This window comes from Arachis stenosperma, chromosome 9, assembly GCF_014773155.1.
Source record: "Arachis stenosperma cultivar V10309 chromosome 9, arast.V10309.gnm1.PFL2, whole genome shotgun sequence".
Classification (NCBI taxonomy): Eukaryota; Viridiplantae; Streptophyta; class Magnoliopsida; order Fabales; family Fabaceae; genus Arachis; species Arachis stenosperma.
Genome location: NC_080385.1, coordinates 157,990,591 through 158,008,852, shown reverse-complemented (window position 1 = coordinate 158,008,852; position 18,262 = coordinate 157,990,591). Strand labels below are relative to the sequence as shown.

The following is an 18,262-nucleotide window of genomic DNA, read 5'->3' as shown; positions in this document are numbered from 1 at the left end:
AAATTTCTTCATTATAAGTAGAAAGGTCCATTTTTTTGGTCTCGGAAAGGCCCAATTATATGACCGAAAAGAAGGCCCAATGGAGTGAAATTTAAGTAGTTAAGCCCAAAGCATAGAAGAAGAAAAAAATACGACCAAAAAAAAAGAAGAAGAAAAACAATCGTTATTTCTCGTTGTATTCTCGTTGATGATGACATGAAAACCGTGAGAAGGTGCCAGAGATTCTGTAGCAATGCTGCCATCCATTTTAGGAAATTAACAGTTCTTGCCGAGTCCAAACCAGATTTCTTAGAATCGAAACAAGTTCTTCATGTGGCTGCGGATAAGGATGCTACTCGTGTTTCAAATCTGCACTATCTTGTGCAGTTATATGCTAAAATAAGATCATCCATGGCTGGAAGGGCATGCCATGCTTATGCTATTCGTATTGGATTGGAATTCGACGTTTTAACTTCAAATATGATCATTAACATGTACTCCAAATGTGGTTTAGTTGATGATGCTCGCCAAGTGTTCGATGAAATGCCGGTGAGAAGCTTGGTTTCGTGGAACACAATTATTGGAGCACTTACCCAGAATGCAGAGAATCAAGAACCTCTCTTGCTTTTTATTCAAATGCAAAGAGACGGAACCCCTTTCAATGAGTTTACCATTTCCAGTGTTGTATGCGCATGTGCCTTGAATTGTGCCACTCTCGAATGCATGCAACTGCATGCTTTTTCAATTAAGGCTGCCATAGATTCAAATTGTTTTGTTGGAACTGCTTTAGTTGATGTCTATGCCAAGTGCTCTTCAATTGAAGACGCGAGCCGAGTGTTTGAGAGTATGCCCGAAACTAATGCTGTTACGTGGAGTTCAATGTTAGCAGGATATGTTAAAAATGGTTTATTTGAGGAAGCCTTGCTGCTTTTTCGTAATGCTCAGCTTATCGGTTTTGATAAGGACCCATTTATGGTTTCTTCTGCTATCTGTGCTTGTGCAGGTATGGCAACCTTGATTGAAGGAAAACAAGTGCATGCTATCTCATGGAAATCTGGATTTGGTTCAAACGTATATGTTGCTTCCTCCCTTATAGACATGTATGCTAAATGCGGCTGCATAAGGGAAGCTTCCCTTGTGTTTCAAGGAGTGGAGCTGAGAAGTAAGGTTTTATGGAATGCCATGATTTCAGGGTTTGCTAAGCATGCTTGTGCACTAGAGGCCCGGATCATATTCGAAAAAATGCAGCAGAGAGGGTTACTTCCTGATGAAGTTTCCTACGTATCTGTATTAAACGCATGTAGCCATATGGGTTTGTACAAAGAAGGAGAGAAGTACTTTGAACTCATGGTCAGAGAGCACAATCTTTCACCCAATGCCCTTCACTATTCATGTATGATTGATATTCTTGGTCGTGCAGGATTGGTTCACAACGCATATGACTTGATTCAGAGAATGCCATTTGAAGCAACTGCTTCTATGTGGGGTTCACTCTTAGCCTCATGTAGAAATTATGGCAATATTGAGTTTGCTGAGATTGCAGCCAAGCATCTATTTGAAATGGAACCTAGCAATGCCGGAAACCATGTCTTGCTAGCAAACATCTATGCAACAAATAAAAAGTGGGAGGAAGTTGCCAGAGCAAGGAAGCTTCTGAGAGAGAGTGATCTTCGAAAGGAGAGGGGTTCGAGCTGGATTGAAATAAAGAACAAGGTTCATTCATTCACCGTTGGTGAAAGAAACCATCCACAAATGAATATGATTTATGATTATTTGGATAATTTGGTAGAGGAGTTAAAGAAGCTAAATTACAAGGTTGATACCAACCATGATCTGCATGATGTAGATGAGAACAGGAAACAGACGCTTTTGAAGCATCACAGTGAGAAACTTGCTGTTTCCTATGGATTGATGTCTTTACCTAGTGATATAGATATACCAATAAGGATTATGAAAAACCTAAGAATTTGTGGCGATTGCCACAATTTTATGAAACTTGTGTCTAAGTTTACTAGTAGGGAGATCATTGTTCGAGATACAAACCGCTTTCACCACTTTAAAGATGGCTGCTGTTCTTGTGGGGAGTTTTGGTGAACTTCTTCACTCATGAGGAACCAAAACCAATGTGTAGAATCCAAGGTATTACACACAAAATTGGTACCTAAAGAAATCAAATTGAAGCTTCCCAACAATCATTAATACTATATTATAATTCTTCTCAGCACTTTCACCAGTACCATGTTATGGGTTCTCTAACTGCCTCAGAAGCTGAAGAGATTGTGCAAAATGAAGGAGCTATGGAGTATTGGGGAGATATACACGGTTACCATCCGATTTCATTGGAGAGAGAGAGGGACATAAATCGGATGGTGTCCGATTTGTGTGGAGTAGAATTCCGTGGATACTGAAATCGGATCAAGGGTTTTCTGCCCGTACACAAATCGTACACAGGGTTTTTAGTACCTCCAATCGAATGGTTCGATTTGTCTTGCGCAATACTCATACCTTGGTGAAACACCATATACCTTCATAACTCTGCTATACATTAACTCTCTCTCCGTATTAAAATTAAAAAGTTCTAAAATTCAAAGGTGTTGAATGAAATTTTTTCAGTGTCTTTTTTTTTTCCCCAACTGTTTGTAAAACTCTCGACTCCAAAAGGGAGATTAGGTCAGCTCTTGGTGCTTCCAGGACTACAAATCAAGAGATCACAAGAAGTCACGCTCAAAAAAACTATAACAGAAATTAATACAAAAAATACTCCGACACAACATCATAAACAACACAAAAACAAAAATCCTAACGAAATTAATGTCTGACATTTCTGCAATTCACTGATAGAAAGATAAAATATGGCTACATATTACGGAAGACACCAACATGACTTCATAAGAAAGACAGTACAAGACTGTTACGGCCTGGCCCAGGATTCCCACGGGTCAACCCGGCCCAAGCTCCACCCGGCCCGGTTACGCGCCCTCCAACCGACCCGGACACGCGTCCTGTACGGCTCACACGCGGCTACAGGACAACGTCCTTGAGAATATGGGCCTGTCCCCATGAGGGGCCCACTACTGACATGTATATAAAGGGAAGATTGGCTCTTCCCCCGAGGTACGTCATCTTTTCTCCCATCATTTACCCCCGCCTGCACACTAGCTGACTAGAGCGTCGGAGTGTCTTTGCAGGTGGCACCCCCCTCTTTTCCTTCACAACGGGAGCTCGGCTACGCATCAAATCCGGAATTAGCACAACCGCGAGCGAGGCGTCCTCACCCCATCCCTTAACCATCCGGCCTGTCCGGCAACCGACCACCGAACATTGGCGCCGTCTGTGGGGAAAACGCCTCAATGGATGTTGTGCCGGGTCCCGGAGACCAAGGCCGAGGAGCCGGAGCGGAAGGGGCGGCCTCTGTCGCCTCACTAAGAGGACGACGAAGGTCCCCCCGACAACACACCGAACAACACACGAGGACGCGACCCTTCGGAGGAACGGGCGGCGACAGCGCCATAATAATGCAAGAGCTACGTCACAGGGTCCAGAACTTGGAGCGGCAATTGGCCGACCAGGAGCGTGGCGAACGAACTACCGATCCCAGCTACACCCCATCCTCCGAAAGCCAAGAAAGAGACTCTTACCGAAGCCGTCTGCGACACGCCTCCGCATCCCAAACGGAAGCGGAGAGCACCCGGGAAGAATCCCCAATTCCGAGGAGACGGAATGACACGATAATTTACTCCCGAGGCAGGGAGACGCGCCGCACAGCACGAGGTCGCGAAGACGGGAGGTCCAACAGGACACGACAACCCGTAATAATGGGCACCACCCCGTTCCACCATTCCATCCTCGAAGTCCGGTTGCCGAAGCACTTCGACAAACCAACGGACATGAGGTACGATGGAACTCAAGACCCCCTAGAACACCTCACGGCCTTTGAAGCAAGGATGAATCTAGAGGGAGTAGGGGACGAGGTGAGGTGCCGAGCTTTCCCGGTAACCCTCGGGGGACCCGCGATCAGATGGTTCAACGGCTTACCTCAGGGATCCATCCACGGGTTCTCGGACATCAGTCGTGCATTCCTCGCCCAATTTACAACACGAATAGCAAAGGCAAAGCACCCGATAAACCTTCTGGGGGTAACCCAGAGACAGGGAGAGTCGACCAGAAAATACCTGGATCGGTTCAACGACGAGTGCTTGGAAATCGACGGCCTAACCGATTCGGTGGCCAACCTTTGTCTGACGAACGGCCTCCTCAACGAAAACTTTCGCAAACACCTCACCACGAAACCGGTTTGGACGATGCACGAGATCCAGACGGTAGCTAAAGAATATATAAACGATGAGGAAGTCAGCCGAGTCGTGGCTGCCAATAAACGGCAGTTCGGCTACACCCAATCCCGGCAACCCGGTAACGGAGAAAGACTGAAAGAACAAACCAGGGAGGAGGCGCCAAACAAGGCTCCCAGGTCGTTCCCCCGGGTCGGGAAATTCGCCAACTACACACCACTCACTCTTCCCATCATGGAAGTTTATCAACAAATAGCCGAGAAGGGGATCCTGCCGAAGCCCCGACCACTCAAGGACCGTACGGGAGGGAACAAGAACCTCTATTGCGACTACCACAAGGGTTACGGCCACCAAACGCAGGGCTGCTTTGACCTGAAAGATGCACTGGAACAAGCGATAAGGGAAGGCAAGCTAGCAGCATTCTCCCATCTTATCAGAGAGCCGAGGAGACGCTATCGCGACCATGACGAAGAAGCCAAAACCCGTTCGGCAAAGCGGCGACAAGAACCAGAAGATAGAGACCACGGCCTCACTGTGATAAACGTGGTAACAGCCAAAAACACCGCGCCAAAATCCCGATCGGCGCACAAGAAAGATGCTAAGGTCTTGGCGGTCTCCTCCTCGTTGGTGCGAAACTCTAAGAAGCCTCCGTCCATTTCTTTCGGTCCGGAAGACAAATGGTTCGACGACGCCCCGGAAAACCCTCCCATGGTCATCACGGCCAGAGTGGGAACCGGCCTCGTCAAACGCATCCTTGTCGACACAGGGGCTGATTCAAACATCATGTTCCGCAACGTATTCGACGCACTGGGGCTGAGGGACGCCGATCTGACGACCCACCAACACGGGGTCATCGGATTGGGCGACAACTTCATTAAACCTGACGGAGTAATATCCCTACCGATCTCGGTAGGACAAACCCAAGGTCGAAGGTCGACGATGGCCGAGTTCGTGATCCTCCGAGATTCCACCGCCTATAACATCATCTTGGGAAGGAAGATGATAAACGATGTTGAAGCGATAATCAACACGAAGCTGCTAGTTATGAAGTTCGTTACTGATGATGGATCTATAGGGTCCATAAGAGGGGATCTCGAGACGGCGGTCGCCTGCGACAATGCCAGCCTCTCCCTGAGAAAGAAATCAAAGGAGGCGTCCGGTGTGTTCCTGGCTGACCTGGACGCCAGGGTGGACGACAAACCTAGACCGGAACCAGAAGGGGACCTGGAAAAATTCATAATCGGCGACACGGAGGAGAAATTCACGTTCATCAACAAGAACCTCCCACAAGATTTAAAGGAGCCCTTGATCGAAATGATAAGGGCCAATAGGGACTTGTTTGCCTGGACACCTGCCGACATGCCGGGTATAGACCCGAAAATCATGTCACACCATCTGGCCGTCAGGTCGGGAGCACGCCCGGTAACACAACGCAGAAGAAAGATGTCGACAGAAAGGGCGGAGGAAGTGGCCAGGCAGACGGCCAGCCTCCTAGAAGCAGGTTTCATACGAGAAGTAGACTACTCGACGTGGCTCTCAAATGTTGTTCTAGTGAAAAAGCACAACGGCAAATAGAGAATGTGTGTAGACTACTCTGACCTTAACAAGGCATGCCCAAAGGATTGTTTCCCCCACCCCAACATAGACGCGCTCGTCGACGCTGCGGCGGGCTACCGTTACCTGAGCTTCATGGACGCCTACTCCGGTTATAACCAGATACCGATGCACCGTCCAGATGAAGACAAAACGGCGTTCATAACGCCAGGGGAAACCTTCTGCTACAAGGTGATGCCGTTCGGCCTAAAAAACGCAGGAGTGACATACCAAAGACTGATGAGCAAGATATTCCATGATCTTATGGCAAAACGGTGGAAGTCTACGTCGACGATGTCCTCGCGAAAACAACGCGACCAGACGACCTCTTAAAGGATCTGGAAAACGTATTCGCATCTCTCCGGCAACACGGCATGAGGTTGAACCCCCTCAAATGTGCCTTCGCCATGGAAGCTGGCAAGTTCTTAGGATTTATGATAACTCAGAGAGGAGTAGAAGCCAACCCGGAGAAGTGCCAGGCGGTACTCCAGATGAGGAGCCCAGGTTGTATCAAGGACGTCCAAAGATTGGCGGGGCGGCTGACCTCGTTATCCCGGTTTCTCGGAGCATCGGCAGCAAAGGCCCTGCCATTCTTTAACCTCATGAAGAAAGGGATGGCGTTCGAGTGGACACCCGCATGTGAGGAAGCCTTTCAGCACTTCAAGGAAATCCTGGCGGCACCACCTGTACTCGGGAAGCCAAAGGACGGGGAGCCGCTATACCTGTACCTTGCCATAAGAGGAGAAGCCCTGGCCGCAGTTCTGGTGCGGGAAGAAGGGAGGGCTCAACAGCCGGTCTATTTCATAAGCAGAGCCCTGCAAGGGGCAGAATTAAGATACAGCAAACTAGAAAACCTAGCTCTGGCGCTCTTGACCTCCTCACGAAGGTTAAAGCAATACTTCCAAAGTCACCAGGTTGTCGTAAGAACGGACCAAGGGATCCGGCAAGTACTTCAAAAACCCGACTTAGCGGGGAGAATGATGACTTGGTCCATCGAACTCTCCCAATACGACATACGGTATGAACCCCGGCAAGCCATCAAGGCACAGGCGATGGCAGATTTTCTGGTAGAAGTAACTGGGGACCCAACCGAAGAAGCGAGCACACGGTGGAAGCTCCACGTGGACGGAGCTTCCAACCAGACGTCTGGAGGTGCCGGGATCATCCTGGAAAGCCCGGTTGGAGTCGTATACGAGCAGTCGATCAGGTTCGAGTTCCCCGTTTCGAACAATCAGGCAGAATACGAAGCCATTGATAGCTCCCACGACTACCATTGGCGCGTGGGGGCACTGTTACGGCCTGGCCCAGGATTCCCACGGGTCAACCCGGCCCAAGCTCCACCCGGCCCGGTTACGCGCCCTCCAACCGACCCGGACACGCGTCCTGTACGGCTCACACGCGGCTACAGGACAACGTCCTTGAGAATATGGGCCTGTCCCCATAAGGGGCCCACTACTGACATGTATATAAAGGGAAGATTGGCTCTTCCCCCGAGGTACGTCATCTTTTCTCCCATCATTTACCCCCGCCTGCACACTAGCTGACTAGAGCGTCGGAGTGTCTTTGCAGGTGGCACCCCCCTCTTTTCCTTCACAACGGGAGCTCGGCTACGCATCAAATCCGGAATTAGCACAACCGCGAACGAGACGTCCTCACCCCATCCCTTAACCATCCGACCTGTCCGGCAACCGACCACCGATCAAAGACTTTCATCATATTTCTCTCCTGTTGAACTTCTTTCTTCTAATTCCTATTGTTACATCGCTCTCTCTTTTTTTTTTTTCGTTCCTTATCGTTATATTCAGATTTTCGATTTCATTTTCCTCACCTATATTTTGTCTAATATAATTTACTGTAGTCTCGTCATTGCTACAAGATAGATCAAATTGCGATCCTATTATACATATTTTAGTAGTTTCACTTTCGAACACATCATCTTCACTTGTACTTAGAATTTCTGTTTTGCTCTTCTTCCCCCTTTTATATCCTTTTTTCTTGTACTACACTTCTGATTTGATCATTTTTCTTCCACCATCTCTCCTTTTTTATTATGTTTTAATTTTTATCTTTTGATTTTGCTAAAAGATTTTTTTTTCTCCTTCAGATAACTCTTTAACACTTTTCATTTTCACTTGGGTTAGTCTCTTATTTTTAAAACTTGGCTGAAGTAAGTTTTTTCTAATAATGTCTTCAAAATCTGATGGAATTAAAGGATATGAGACCAATTCGTTTTTTTTTTTTATCTCATCATGAATCTTCTTGCAATTAAAATCATTTATCATTTATTATTGTCATAATCTTAAAAGTTTCATGTTAGAACTCTAATTGAATTTTTTAAATGTCTTCTGTATTTCTGTCATCCATAAAGCACTTTATAGTTTGAATCTTTTATGTATTTCGAATTTTTTAAAATATTGTATGTCTAAGAACCTCCCCCATCCTCATTTACTTTTATCCCACAATGTCTATGACATGCTTTTCGTGCTTGTTTTGCAATTTAGACTCACTTGTATACCCATACTAAAAATTTTCATGGCGACAAATATAAAGTATAAACCCATAAATTTCTAGATATTTTATTCTTTTAATGACCATGGTATTAAATTCAATATATTTAAAATCAAATAAAATTATTAATTTCTAATTATCTCGTATAATAGCAAATTATAATTTACTCTAAATGTCAAATTATCAATTTCTTTTTAAAAAAGTGTCGAGGATGTTATACAATTTCTACTTAAAGCACATTTTAATTATCAAATATTAGCATTTTTATGCTAAAAAATTGTTGCTACTGACAGCAACTCTGCAAAAGTTACAAATTTCACTAATATATACAGATCGATGAAACTGTACAAAAGTACTATCTTCCGTAGGCAATCTTTAATCTTTACTCAACAGATGAAAAGGTATGGAAGAAATCATTAGCTGCTACAACTTTATGCTCAATGAAGCTCTTCGAAACCCTGCCACACACGCACATGAGAATCAATTTCCATATTCAGTTAGCCGATTGATTTAAATGAGATACAATGCTACTAATAAACGTCCAGAAATAGCATACCTCAACAAAAATCCATAATTATGAGTTGAAGAATCGCTACATCTGGAATGCATTTTCAATAAATTGCTAATACGACTGAAACTTCCGTGGAAGGAGTACTACAAAACAGAAATTTCCATCTTTCCTCAGTGATACTCCATAAAAATACATTTATAAAGTTGAGGGGGAAAAACTCAATAAAAATAATGGAAAAAAATTGAAGAGTTACCTTCTGCTATATTACAAAAACTTCGCTGGGGAAATATCGTTTCCGGGTCCATTTTCTGGGAAGAAGCAGCTAGAGACAAGCGATGCTTACTGCAGAATGCAATCAGATTCAGTAAATGTAAGATTTCCCAAAGCTTCGTATGAAATTCTGTCATTAATCCATAAATTTCACATAGCTACAGCAATGATTCGAGAATAGGTATATTGAGTTAAAGCAATCGATATATTCTTGGTATCAACTTCACACTATTTAAACCTTTTATATGATTTATTATTTTCCTTCTCTGTTTAAATTACGACTCTGTATGTGCCCCCCATGTAATCAAGTGCACGATGGTTTCCAAACCGAGGCATGTCATTTACAGAGGATGCAATGAAGTTTGTTGAAGAGTAAAGACCAAAAACAAGAACAATCACAAACCTTGCCCATGAAGGAATAAACTTATTATTTGGTTTGTCATCCTCATCTTCATCTTCATCATCTGATTCTTTATAAGGAGAGATATCATATGATTGCTCTTGAAATGGGTGTTCGTTGATGAAGGCATCATCTTCAGATGCTTTGATAAAATTGCTCGTCACCTATAAATATATTTGTGTCAGGGTGACTGTTTCGCAACACAAAATCCAAATGCTGATTATGGCTTATAATAAAGTGAGCCTTAATAGTACCTTTTCTTTATTATCACCATTCATAGCTTCAGAATATGCAGGACAGCATTCTTTTATTTTATCATTTGTCGAATTCCTGGTATTCAAAGGTTCACTTTCAGAAACAAGCTCCAAATTACCCTCACTGATGTCCATTTGCAATTTCTGATGATTTTCTTTCTCATCCATAAGTTTCTTGCTTTCTCGGATTTGTTCACCCTAGACCAGACACCCCATGCATCAGCATTACCAGTAATAAAAGGCAGACAAATTAAATAGTAAGAACTAAATTATTAGAAGAAGGCTCTTACTGCTGCTCGGATTTGTACTTGTTTATCTTCTTTCTTAGCGTGTATCTTCTCTTGCTCATGATGTTGCTTCTTTGCATCATTAACACGCTTCCTTTTCCTTTCTTTTTCCTTTTTCCCTTCTTCTTCTCTCTGTCTCTTCTTTGCTGCCATTTCTGCTTCCTTTTTCTTCCGTTCTTCCTCCTTCTTTTTCTTCTGCAGCTCTTGCTGCCTTTGGTTATGTTGCTCCAATTTTTCCCGCTCAATTCTTAATGCCTCCTTCTTCATCTTGCGTTCATTCTCTTTCTTTTGGGCCATACGTTTTGCAGCTTCAGCAGCCTCCAGGGCCTTGACTTTGACATCCCTTTTGCCTGCATGGTCACACAGCTTAAAATTATTGCAAAACTAAATTTTCATAAATCACGAAAGGAACAATATTCATGGGTAATCCTAAGCCTGTATGATGAATTTCAATCTGGAAGCGGGTAATGTTTTGTGACAGGAAAATAACTTCACTTTAAGTGTAGGCAATGTTTTTTTTAAAGGGTTACCTGTAGCAACTGCTGCTGATTGTTTTTGTTGAACTAATGGAATGAAGGAAGTGACGTTGGAGACAATATTGTTGTAGGAAGTCTTCCCTATAGAGAAAGTGGAACCTTGTTTCAAACTATCTTTTCCAGATAACTTCGGCCTACTGGTCTTGCTAACTGATTCTGTAGTTCTCTTGGCACCATTTGCTCCAAGAGAAACACTCTGGTTCTCCTTCCCCTTACCCGTGAATCTTTTCCTATTGCTATCTTGCTTCTTTCTTGCATTATTATGAGTACCACTGACATTCACTTGTGAGCCCACAAAATCTATACTTCCCGCGGTTAACATATCATCTTGTAAAGCTGATGCAGAAGGTTTTGCTCCATCCATAATATCAGCAAGTGGTTCCAGTGTAATTGAGCTAGTCATTCCTTCTGAACCAATGCCCTTTTGGGATGTATCAGCAATCTCATCAACATTTTCATTTTCTTCACTAATGCAAGGAAGCTCCAGTTTCAAACTCTGGCGCTTCCCTGAACTTCCATAGGAATTAATTTTATCCCAAAAAGTTTGAACTGAAGGTGAGTATTGAACCTTACTATTTGGTAGGCAATCAGAGAAGGCCCTTGAACTCTCATCGTTTTGAGCAAGAGAAGTCCTCAAATTCATCCCCTCCAAAAGGCCATTAGGTAAAGACCGACAAAGGCCTAGTATAGTATCTAGCTTACAAGGAGTTGAAGAATAACAAAATGGAGAATGCATGAATCTGGATTTACCAAGGGACGAATAATCTACCGAGTTGCTCAGTGGATTCATTTTCTCGAATTCTATCTGATCTCCAGTAGTACATGGCTGTATATTATCGGTCGGCATAATGAACCCATCAAACTCTGGTACAGTAACATCTGCGTCAATCAAATCCGCGCATTCGATCGCTGGAGAAACAGAATAAACATTTGAGAACCTAGCATTTCCTTCCAGATAAATTCTTCCTTCCGAGGTGCCATCTTCAACACAGGTTAGACGTTGGGCACTTTCCTGTCCACCATTTAACGGAGGATGCCATGAATCATCCCTCTTATCTTCCAAAATAAGTTTCTCTGTGCTTCTGTGCCTTCCATCAAAAAGAAGTTTCTGCCCAACAGGAAAACCATTGAAATAGAGTTGATTAAGAAAGATGTAATAAAACAGAAATATACATGAACGGTTATTCTATATGATCTATTATTACGTCATAAGATTTGTATCATTCTATATAACTCAATGTTTTTTTTTTTAATTAGTAACCAAGGCTAATCTGCTATTCCGGTGTGCATGTATTGTATATTGAGTTGTGAATCTGGGATTTTTAAGTAACTAATCTCTCCCCACTGTATGACACGTTCATTACTCTGATTGTACATAAAAATGACATGGAATATTCAGTGGTATCAACTTAGACAATCAATATAATCTTTTCAGATTGTAAAACAGAAATAATATTTACCTCTGCTATGCTCACTTTAACTGAGGACCCTTTCATTGTTTCACAGGGCTGGGTACATTGCAACTCTTCTGATAGGCTGTTACAAACATATGGACGTCCTGTACCATCCTCCTGATCAAATGTCAAATGCTGATCTTGGAAAGCTTCAGGATTATCTTCTTCAGTACTCAGGTCTCTACCTACAGACTTTTGGTCAATAGAATTAAGTGGCTTTTCAAGAAACTTTGAAGAGGAAGGTAGAAACTCCACTCCTTCAATTTCCATCTTTCTTCTTTTATGCTGAGAGCACAAATGATTCACATCATAACTCTCTTCGGAAGATTTAAAAATCTGGAGCTCAGTTGAAATAGTATTCTTTCCATCGCTGAGCCGTTTCTGCCTCAATAAGTCAACTTTTTTGCTTAAGGAAATGTTGTTTGGGGCCTCAACAATCACTTGGTCTATAAGAGCAGGAGATGACATCCCAACTGTAAAGTTTGAAACTGTTTCATCTGTGTATTTATGCAGAATATCTCCAGTATCAACTGCAGAAAAAGAATCACCCAACTCAACATCACTTTCATCAAATTCCAGTTTACTTCTTACAGAACCAGATTTTGATGCCTTAACTTCCTTTGACAAATTTCCTGATGAATTTTGACAGGCAACTTTCAAAGGACTTGAAGAATTCATCAAGGAAGAAGTAAGAATGCAGGATTCCTGCTGAACTACAGTTAACTTTTTCTTTGGTGACACAACATTCTTTGCTTTCCTAGCTACATCTGCCTCCTCAAAGTGGCTTGCACAGTATTCCATCTGAGGCCCTTCTCTGATCAGAGTTTCCTCTGTTTCCAGCACATGCATCTTCTCCAAAGATTTACAGTTAACTTGGCAACCAGGAGAAATTTTGTCATCAAGCTCATTCACTGGTTCCAACAAATTCTGAGGTTCTTCTGGTGACATATCCTTCTGTCCTTCTTCAGTATCAGGACTAGAAATTCCTTTCATACTTGACTCTTCTACATGATCAAATTTAAGTTGCTTGGGCAACATAACAGTACCAGAAGGCACCCCCAAGACCGAAACATCCATCCCAGCCCCAGGGCTAACAACAGTGACTCTAGTGCCTAAACAAGAAGGATCTTTTCCAACTAAGCCATCCAAATCAGCATAAACTTTGACAAAAGTTGCATTTGATCTGTCCTTGATATCTCCATTGGGAATGGCACCAGATGGTACAATTTCTTGGCCATCCAAAATTTTCCCAGCCACAGCTGTTTCACAGTATAGGGACTTGACAAGTAAAGACCCACCATCTAAATTGGAAGCACCCACAGGTCTTGAAAATCCTTCAGCTGCAAAAGTAGTCACATCTGTTGTATTTCCAGAAGCAGATTCAATATTCTCTTTCTCTGCAGGATTCATGATCATTTCTGCATTGGAAACAGAATCCTTGTCACTAGAAGACAACCTTCTAGCATCTAGTTCAGGAAGCTGTTGATTCTGAGACTTCTCACCAGCAAACTCAGAGCAGTTGCCAATTTGGTTACGAAAGTTTGAGCTAAGAGGCTTTGATATATCTTCAATGTGATTCTGTGACTTTGAATCTGTGGTTAGGTTTACCATTCCACTACCACTTCTGCTCAAACTTTCTTTTGATTTTACAACACAAAAGTCAGGATCCTTTTGACTACACAAGGCACCAACAACAGACACTGCACAATCTTGTGAATGCTGTGAAACTAAAGGTTGAAATGATTGCACTGACTTATTAATAGAATTGCCCTGACAACCAGTCATCAAAAGGTCATCAGAGGGTGATGAAGTGGAATTTCTAAGTGAATCTATCCTAGCACAACTTTGGCTTTCTTTATTATTGCAAAAATTGCCATCTTCGACTATATTTGTCCTACCTCCATTGTTGTGATCAGACGATTTGCTTAAATTGGTTAACTCAACGGGAGCTAATGATTGCATCAAACCATGAACTTCGACTCCTTTGCCTCTGTCTATGGTGCTGTCAATCTTCATGATTTCACTATTGTATCTTGACTGTCTGGAACTTCTGGATTTTGTTGTATGATAAGCACTGCTTCTAGCTTCCTTCATTTGATGCTCTTGTTGGATTATTTCCTTAGCTTCACATCTTTCATTTGTAAATAAAGGTTGGTCAACTAGCTCCAATGGCTCACCCAATTTATTAGGTGCACCATCTGCCTTCATAATCGAAGAGTTAGCAACATTGAAAGAGTTAGATTTCTGAGCTATGCTCGTAGATCTTGTTATTCGACGAGAGAAATTATGCTTGTCACTTGTTTGAGTCTGACGGTAACTTCTTACTTCTTTGGTGGAACAACCTTGGATGTTGGAATTAAAATCCTTGATCAATTCTGGCTCCTCACTACCGTCTGCCTGTACTCTTGGAAATCCAGAACCTGTAACTGTCCCAGCACAGATGCTAGCATTGTTATCATCTTCTGACCTGCGTTTGGGTGGTTGAGCACTGGTACGTAGCTCGAGAGCCCTCTGCCTTGATTTAGATCTTTGTAACTTTGCCAGTGACAAAGCTGGGTCAAGGTAACTATCTGAAACTCTTGGTTCCATTTGATTCTGAGGAGATATCGCACAAGAATCCAGTTCGGCAGGACCACTTGAGGCACATCCATCATTGTTGACAGAGCAATCTAGCAAATTTGAAAGCCTGTCTCCTTTGTTATAGTCTTCCCTCGGAGCATGGACTTCATTCTGTGAACCACTCTGATACAGAGCAGCCTCTGATACAACACCGAGATTGCTATATAGACTGTAACGATGACTAGAGAAAGGAACCCCAAACGGTGGCTGAGAAAATAGAACTTCAGAGACAAGATCATCCTTGTTCAAATCTGCAAGGGGAATAAAATCTAATAAATCAGGAACAAAATTCCTAAAAGAAAATTAGCTAAGTGAGAACTGAGAGAAGTTGTGTTTTAAAATAAAAAACGAAGTTAACCTACTAAGTGAAGTAAGTGGGAACATCTATAGTTTTAAGGAGAGGGAACTACCATTGAGGACAGCAAATTGCAGTTTGTAACAGCATATCACTTATTAGAACTAAGTGAATCCACTAAACGAGTTCAGAACTTAACAACAAAACATTTAAACAAACATAAGGTGCGCTAAAAGGGAAACAGAGTAAAATCTAGAATAGCAAGATAAATGGCAAGTGCACGAAGAAGGAGTGATAGGCACCTTTGGGAAGTGAGTAGTTGGAAAGCCAGGGAGGAGGGGGAATTCCGTGGAGGATGAGGTTGGGGTAAAGGTGGTGCTCCCACGCAAAGTACTGCTGACGAGCCTGCTCGATTATCCACCTCTTCCTCTCGAAGATCTGCGCCACTTGCTTCTCCTTCGCCGACATTCTTCAAACCTTCCTTCCTCCTTCGCAATTCACAATTCAATTTCACACACTTCACACTTCACCCTCCATTTCATTTCTTCGATCTTCGTTCATCCATCCAGAGACAGAGCGAGAGAGAAGAGAGAGAGAGATTCGTTTCAGATTTGGATGGACGGCGGAGATGTGTTAGGGGTGGGTTTGGTGTTGGCGCTTCTCCGAATTCAAATTTGGCGAAAAGCGACTTTCGTTCTGCTTGTGTAGGATCGAGTTGGATTTACCCGTTTTTTATTATTTGATGGACTCGGGTCAACCGGCAACTGGAAATCATAACTTTTTTGGTCTCCACAGAGACTGCAAAGAAAGGGGTTTTGTTTTTGTCCATACAATATTTTGGTTAACTAATTATTTTTAACTTAAGAAAGACTTAATTATAAGTAAAAATAATGTATTAAAAAATATAAGAATTTAATTAAAAATTTGGTAAAATTATAAAAATTAATAAAATAATTACTTTTTTTTTAAGTTTGTCATTTTTTTTAGAAATATCCTAACGTAATTAATTTGATTAGTAAAACTGTTAGTCTATTCGTCCAATCAAATAAGTGTCAAAAGTTTAAATTTCTGCAACAATTTATCATGAATTAATTCTTAACCTACTAGATTATATGATAGTGTAAAAAAAAAATACTCTTAACATTTAATTATGTTCTTAATATTTTTTACTTATTTAATTTTATTTTTAATATTTTTTATTTGTGTCAAAATTATCTCTAGAGAATTCCAGTTTTCCCTTACTGTTTTAGATAGAATTAAAGTCAAAGAATAGTTTACAAAATTGAACACCTTAGGACAAAGTTGAATAAAATTAAATGTTATAAATATTTTTTTAAAAAATCATAAATATTAGGGACAAAAATGTATTTTATCAGAAGAAAAATAATTATATTATGTACATGTAAAAAAATCAATTATCTATATAAAATATAAAATACATATTAAAAATACTTAAATAACACATATATTTATAAACAAATTGTTGATCGAAAAATGTATTCGATAAAGAGTAAATTGATTTGGAACGTTCTTAATGTTTTTTACTTATTTAATTTTATTTTTAATATTTTTTATTTGTGTCAAAATTATCTCTAGAGAATTCCAGTTTTGCCTTTACTGTTTTAGATAGAATTAAAGTCAAAGAATAGTTTACAAAATTGAACACCTTAGGACAAAGTTGAATAAAATTAAATGTTATAAATATTTTTTTAAAAAAATCATAAATATTAGGGACAAAAATGTATTTTATCAGAAGAAAAATAATTATATTATGTACATGTAAAAAAATCAATTATCTATATAAAATATAAAATACATATTAAAAATACTTAAATAACACATATATTTATAAACAAATTGTTGATCGAAAAATGTATTCGATAAAGAGTAAATTGATTTGGAACAAGTCAAAGGCAGTTTCTCGAGAAGATGTACGCGTATGCATGAAGTTGTAAGTGACTGGCGCAATTTGGGATTTCGATTGACTTTGGAATTGGATAAATCTAATCGAGTAAGAGATTCGAGATAAGTAAATCGAATGAGATATTCGATACGTGAGTCGAAGAGTCATGATAGTGGAGCAGTTAATGACTTTCATCACGTGAGAAAATCATGGGAAACGATTACAATCAAGCGGCGAAAAATGGTTACCAAGAGTAATTACATTCAAAGCTTTAATTTTGCAATTGATTGTAATTAATTGTCAGTTATGTTAGATATATTATAAATACTAGGAAACATTAGTGAATAAGGGTTGAAACTTTTATTTAGAAAAACATTCAAGCACACTCACACCCCAGCGATTATCGAGTAACTTTTTTGTAGGGTTCCTTCCATCTTCTTCATTTCTTTCAATTTACTTTTCTGTAAATTTCACATTTCAAGTAATTTTATTATTCACAGTATTTTCTATTCTTATCGTTCAATTTATTTTTCAGCATTTCAAATCTCAATGCAAGTCTTTCTACTTTCCGTACATTTACTCTTTGAAAATTTTAATTTTTATATTTCGTTTATCAATTTGCAAATTTTCTTTATTTTATTTTCAACACTTGTCTAATCGAAGAACACTTTGATGCACTTTTAGAAAACTAGTACTCGCACAGAGGAGTAGGTTTCGCTCCTAAACCACTAGATATCGAACCACCATCGATTTGCTAAAAATCAACAAAACAAATTGGCACGCCCGGTGGGACAGTTTTTAAATCGAAGTGTGTGAAATAATTTTTTCCAGTGTTATTTAGTGTATGTGATTATGGAGTGAAAAAATCATTCACATGGCTGATAAAATATCGATTGTGAATGGTGGTTCATCCACTAATGAAAGCATACCAGTATCTGTGCAACAGGTCGACGTGTCTTCACGATCGGAGGCTGCAATCGGAACTGAAAGTATTGCAGTTACGACTGTTCAAACTGGAAATGTGGGACGTAATATTCGTCCACGCGGTCCTGTGCCACCATATCAACCTCCATTAACCGCTGGGTGGCCTCCTTACGGTCTTCCTCATAGTTACACCCCGCCGGTGGGTAGTTTCATTCCACCTATCCAATTTGAGAATGTAAATGGAGTGAATAATACTCAAAACCCACAACAACATTCAGAGTATTCTTGTGATTATAATGTGGGCTCCACTTCGAATGCTGCTAATTCGATGGCAGTATATCGACAACAAGGGGAGGAAAGTCATCATGACTTGGTTAATTTGTTGACCCAACAAATGATTACAATTCTGAATCCTATGATGGTTGATCATGAATCAAAAT

General features: G+C 41.0%; 2 protein-coding genes across 2 annotated transcripts; one reads left to right on the top strand and one right to left on the bottom strand.

Moving 5' to 3' along the window:
- The first annotated feature begins 195 nt into the window (after positions 1-195).
- Positions 196-2,524, top strand: LOC130950273 (pentatricopeptide repeat-containing protein At5g04780, mitochondrial). The gene has a single exon (XM_057878789.1). The coding sequence runs from the start codon at positions 196-198 to the stop codon at positions 2,071-2,073; it is 1,878 nt and encodes a 625-aa protein (XP_057734772.1). The 3' UTR covers positions 2,074-2,524.
- Positions 2,525-8,609: 6,085 nt separating this feature from the next.
- Positions 8,610-15,640, bottom strand: LOC130948195 (uncharacterized). The gene is made up of 9 exons (XM_057876906.1): positions 15,298-15,640; positions 12,088-14,951; positions 10,622-11,735; positions 10,095-10,441; positions 9,805-10,002; positions 9,554-9,714; positions 9,134-9,222; positions 8,926-9,023; positions 8,610-8,827 (listed from the first exon to the last, which is right to left on the bottom strand). The coding sequence occupies exons 1-8, from the start codon at positions 15,461-15,463 to the stop codon at positions 8,992-8,994; spliced, it is 4,971 nt and encodes a 1,656-aa protein (XP_057732889.1). The 5' UTR covers positions 15,464-15,640; the 3' UTR covers positions 8,610-8,827; positions 8,926-8,991.
- Between the last annotated feature and the right edge of the window lie 2,622 nt (positions 15,641-18,262).

Coding starts and splice junctions, on each gene's coding strand:
- LOC130950273 (XM_057878789.1), top strand. CDS start 196: ATGAAAACCGTGAGAAGGTGCCAGAGATTCTGTAGCAATGCTGCCATC.
- LOC130948195 (XM_057876906.1), bottom strand. CDS start 15,463: ATGTCGGCGAAGGAGAAGCAAGTGGCGCAGATCTTCGAGAGGAAGAGG. Junction 11,736..12,087: donor TTAAAGTGAGCATAGCAGAG/GTAAATATTATT, acceptor CCTGTTGGGCAG/AAACTTCTTTTTGATGGAAG. Junction 10,003..10,094: donor AAGTACAAATCCGAGCAGCA/GTAAGAGCCTTC, acceptor TGTCTGGTCTAG/GGTGAACAAATCCGAGAAAG.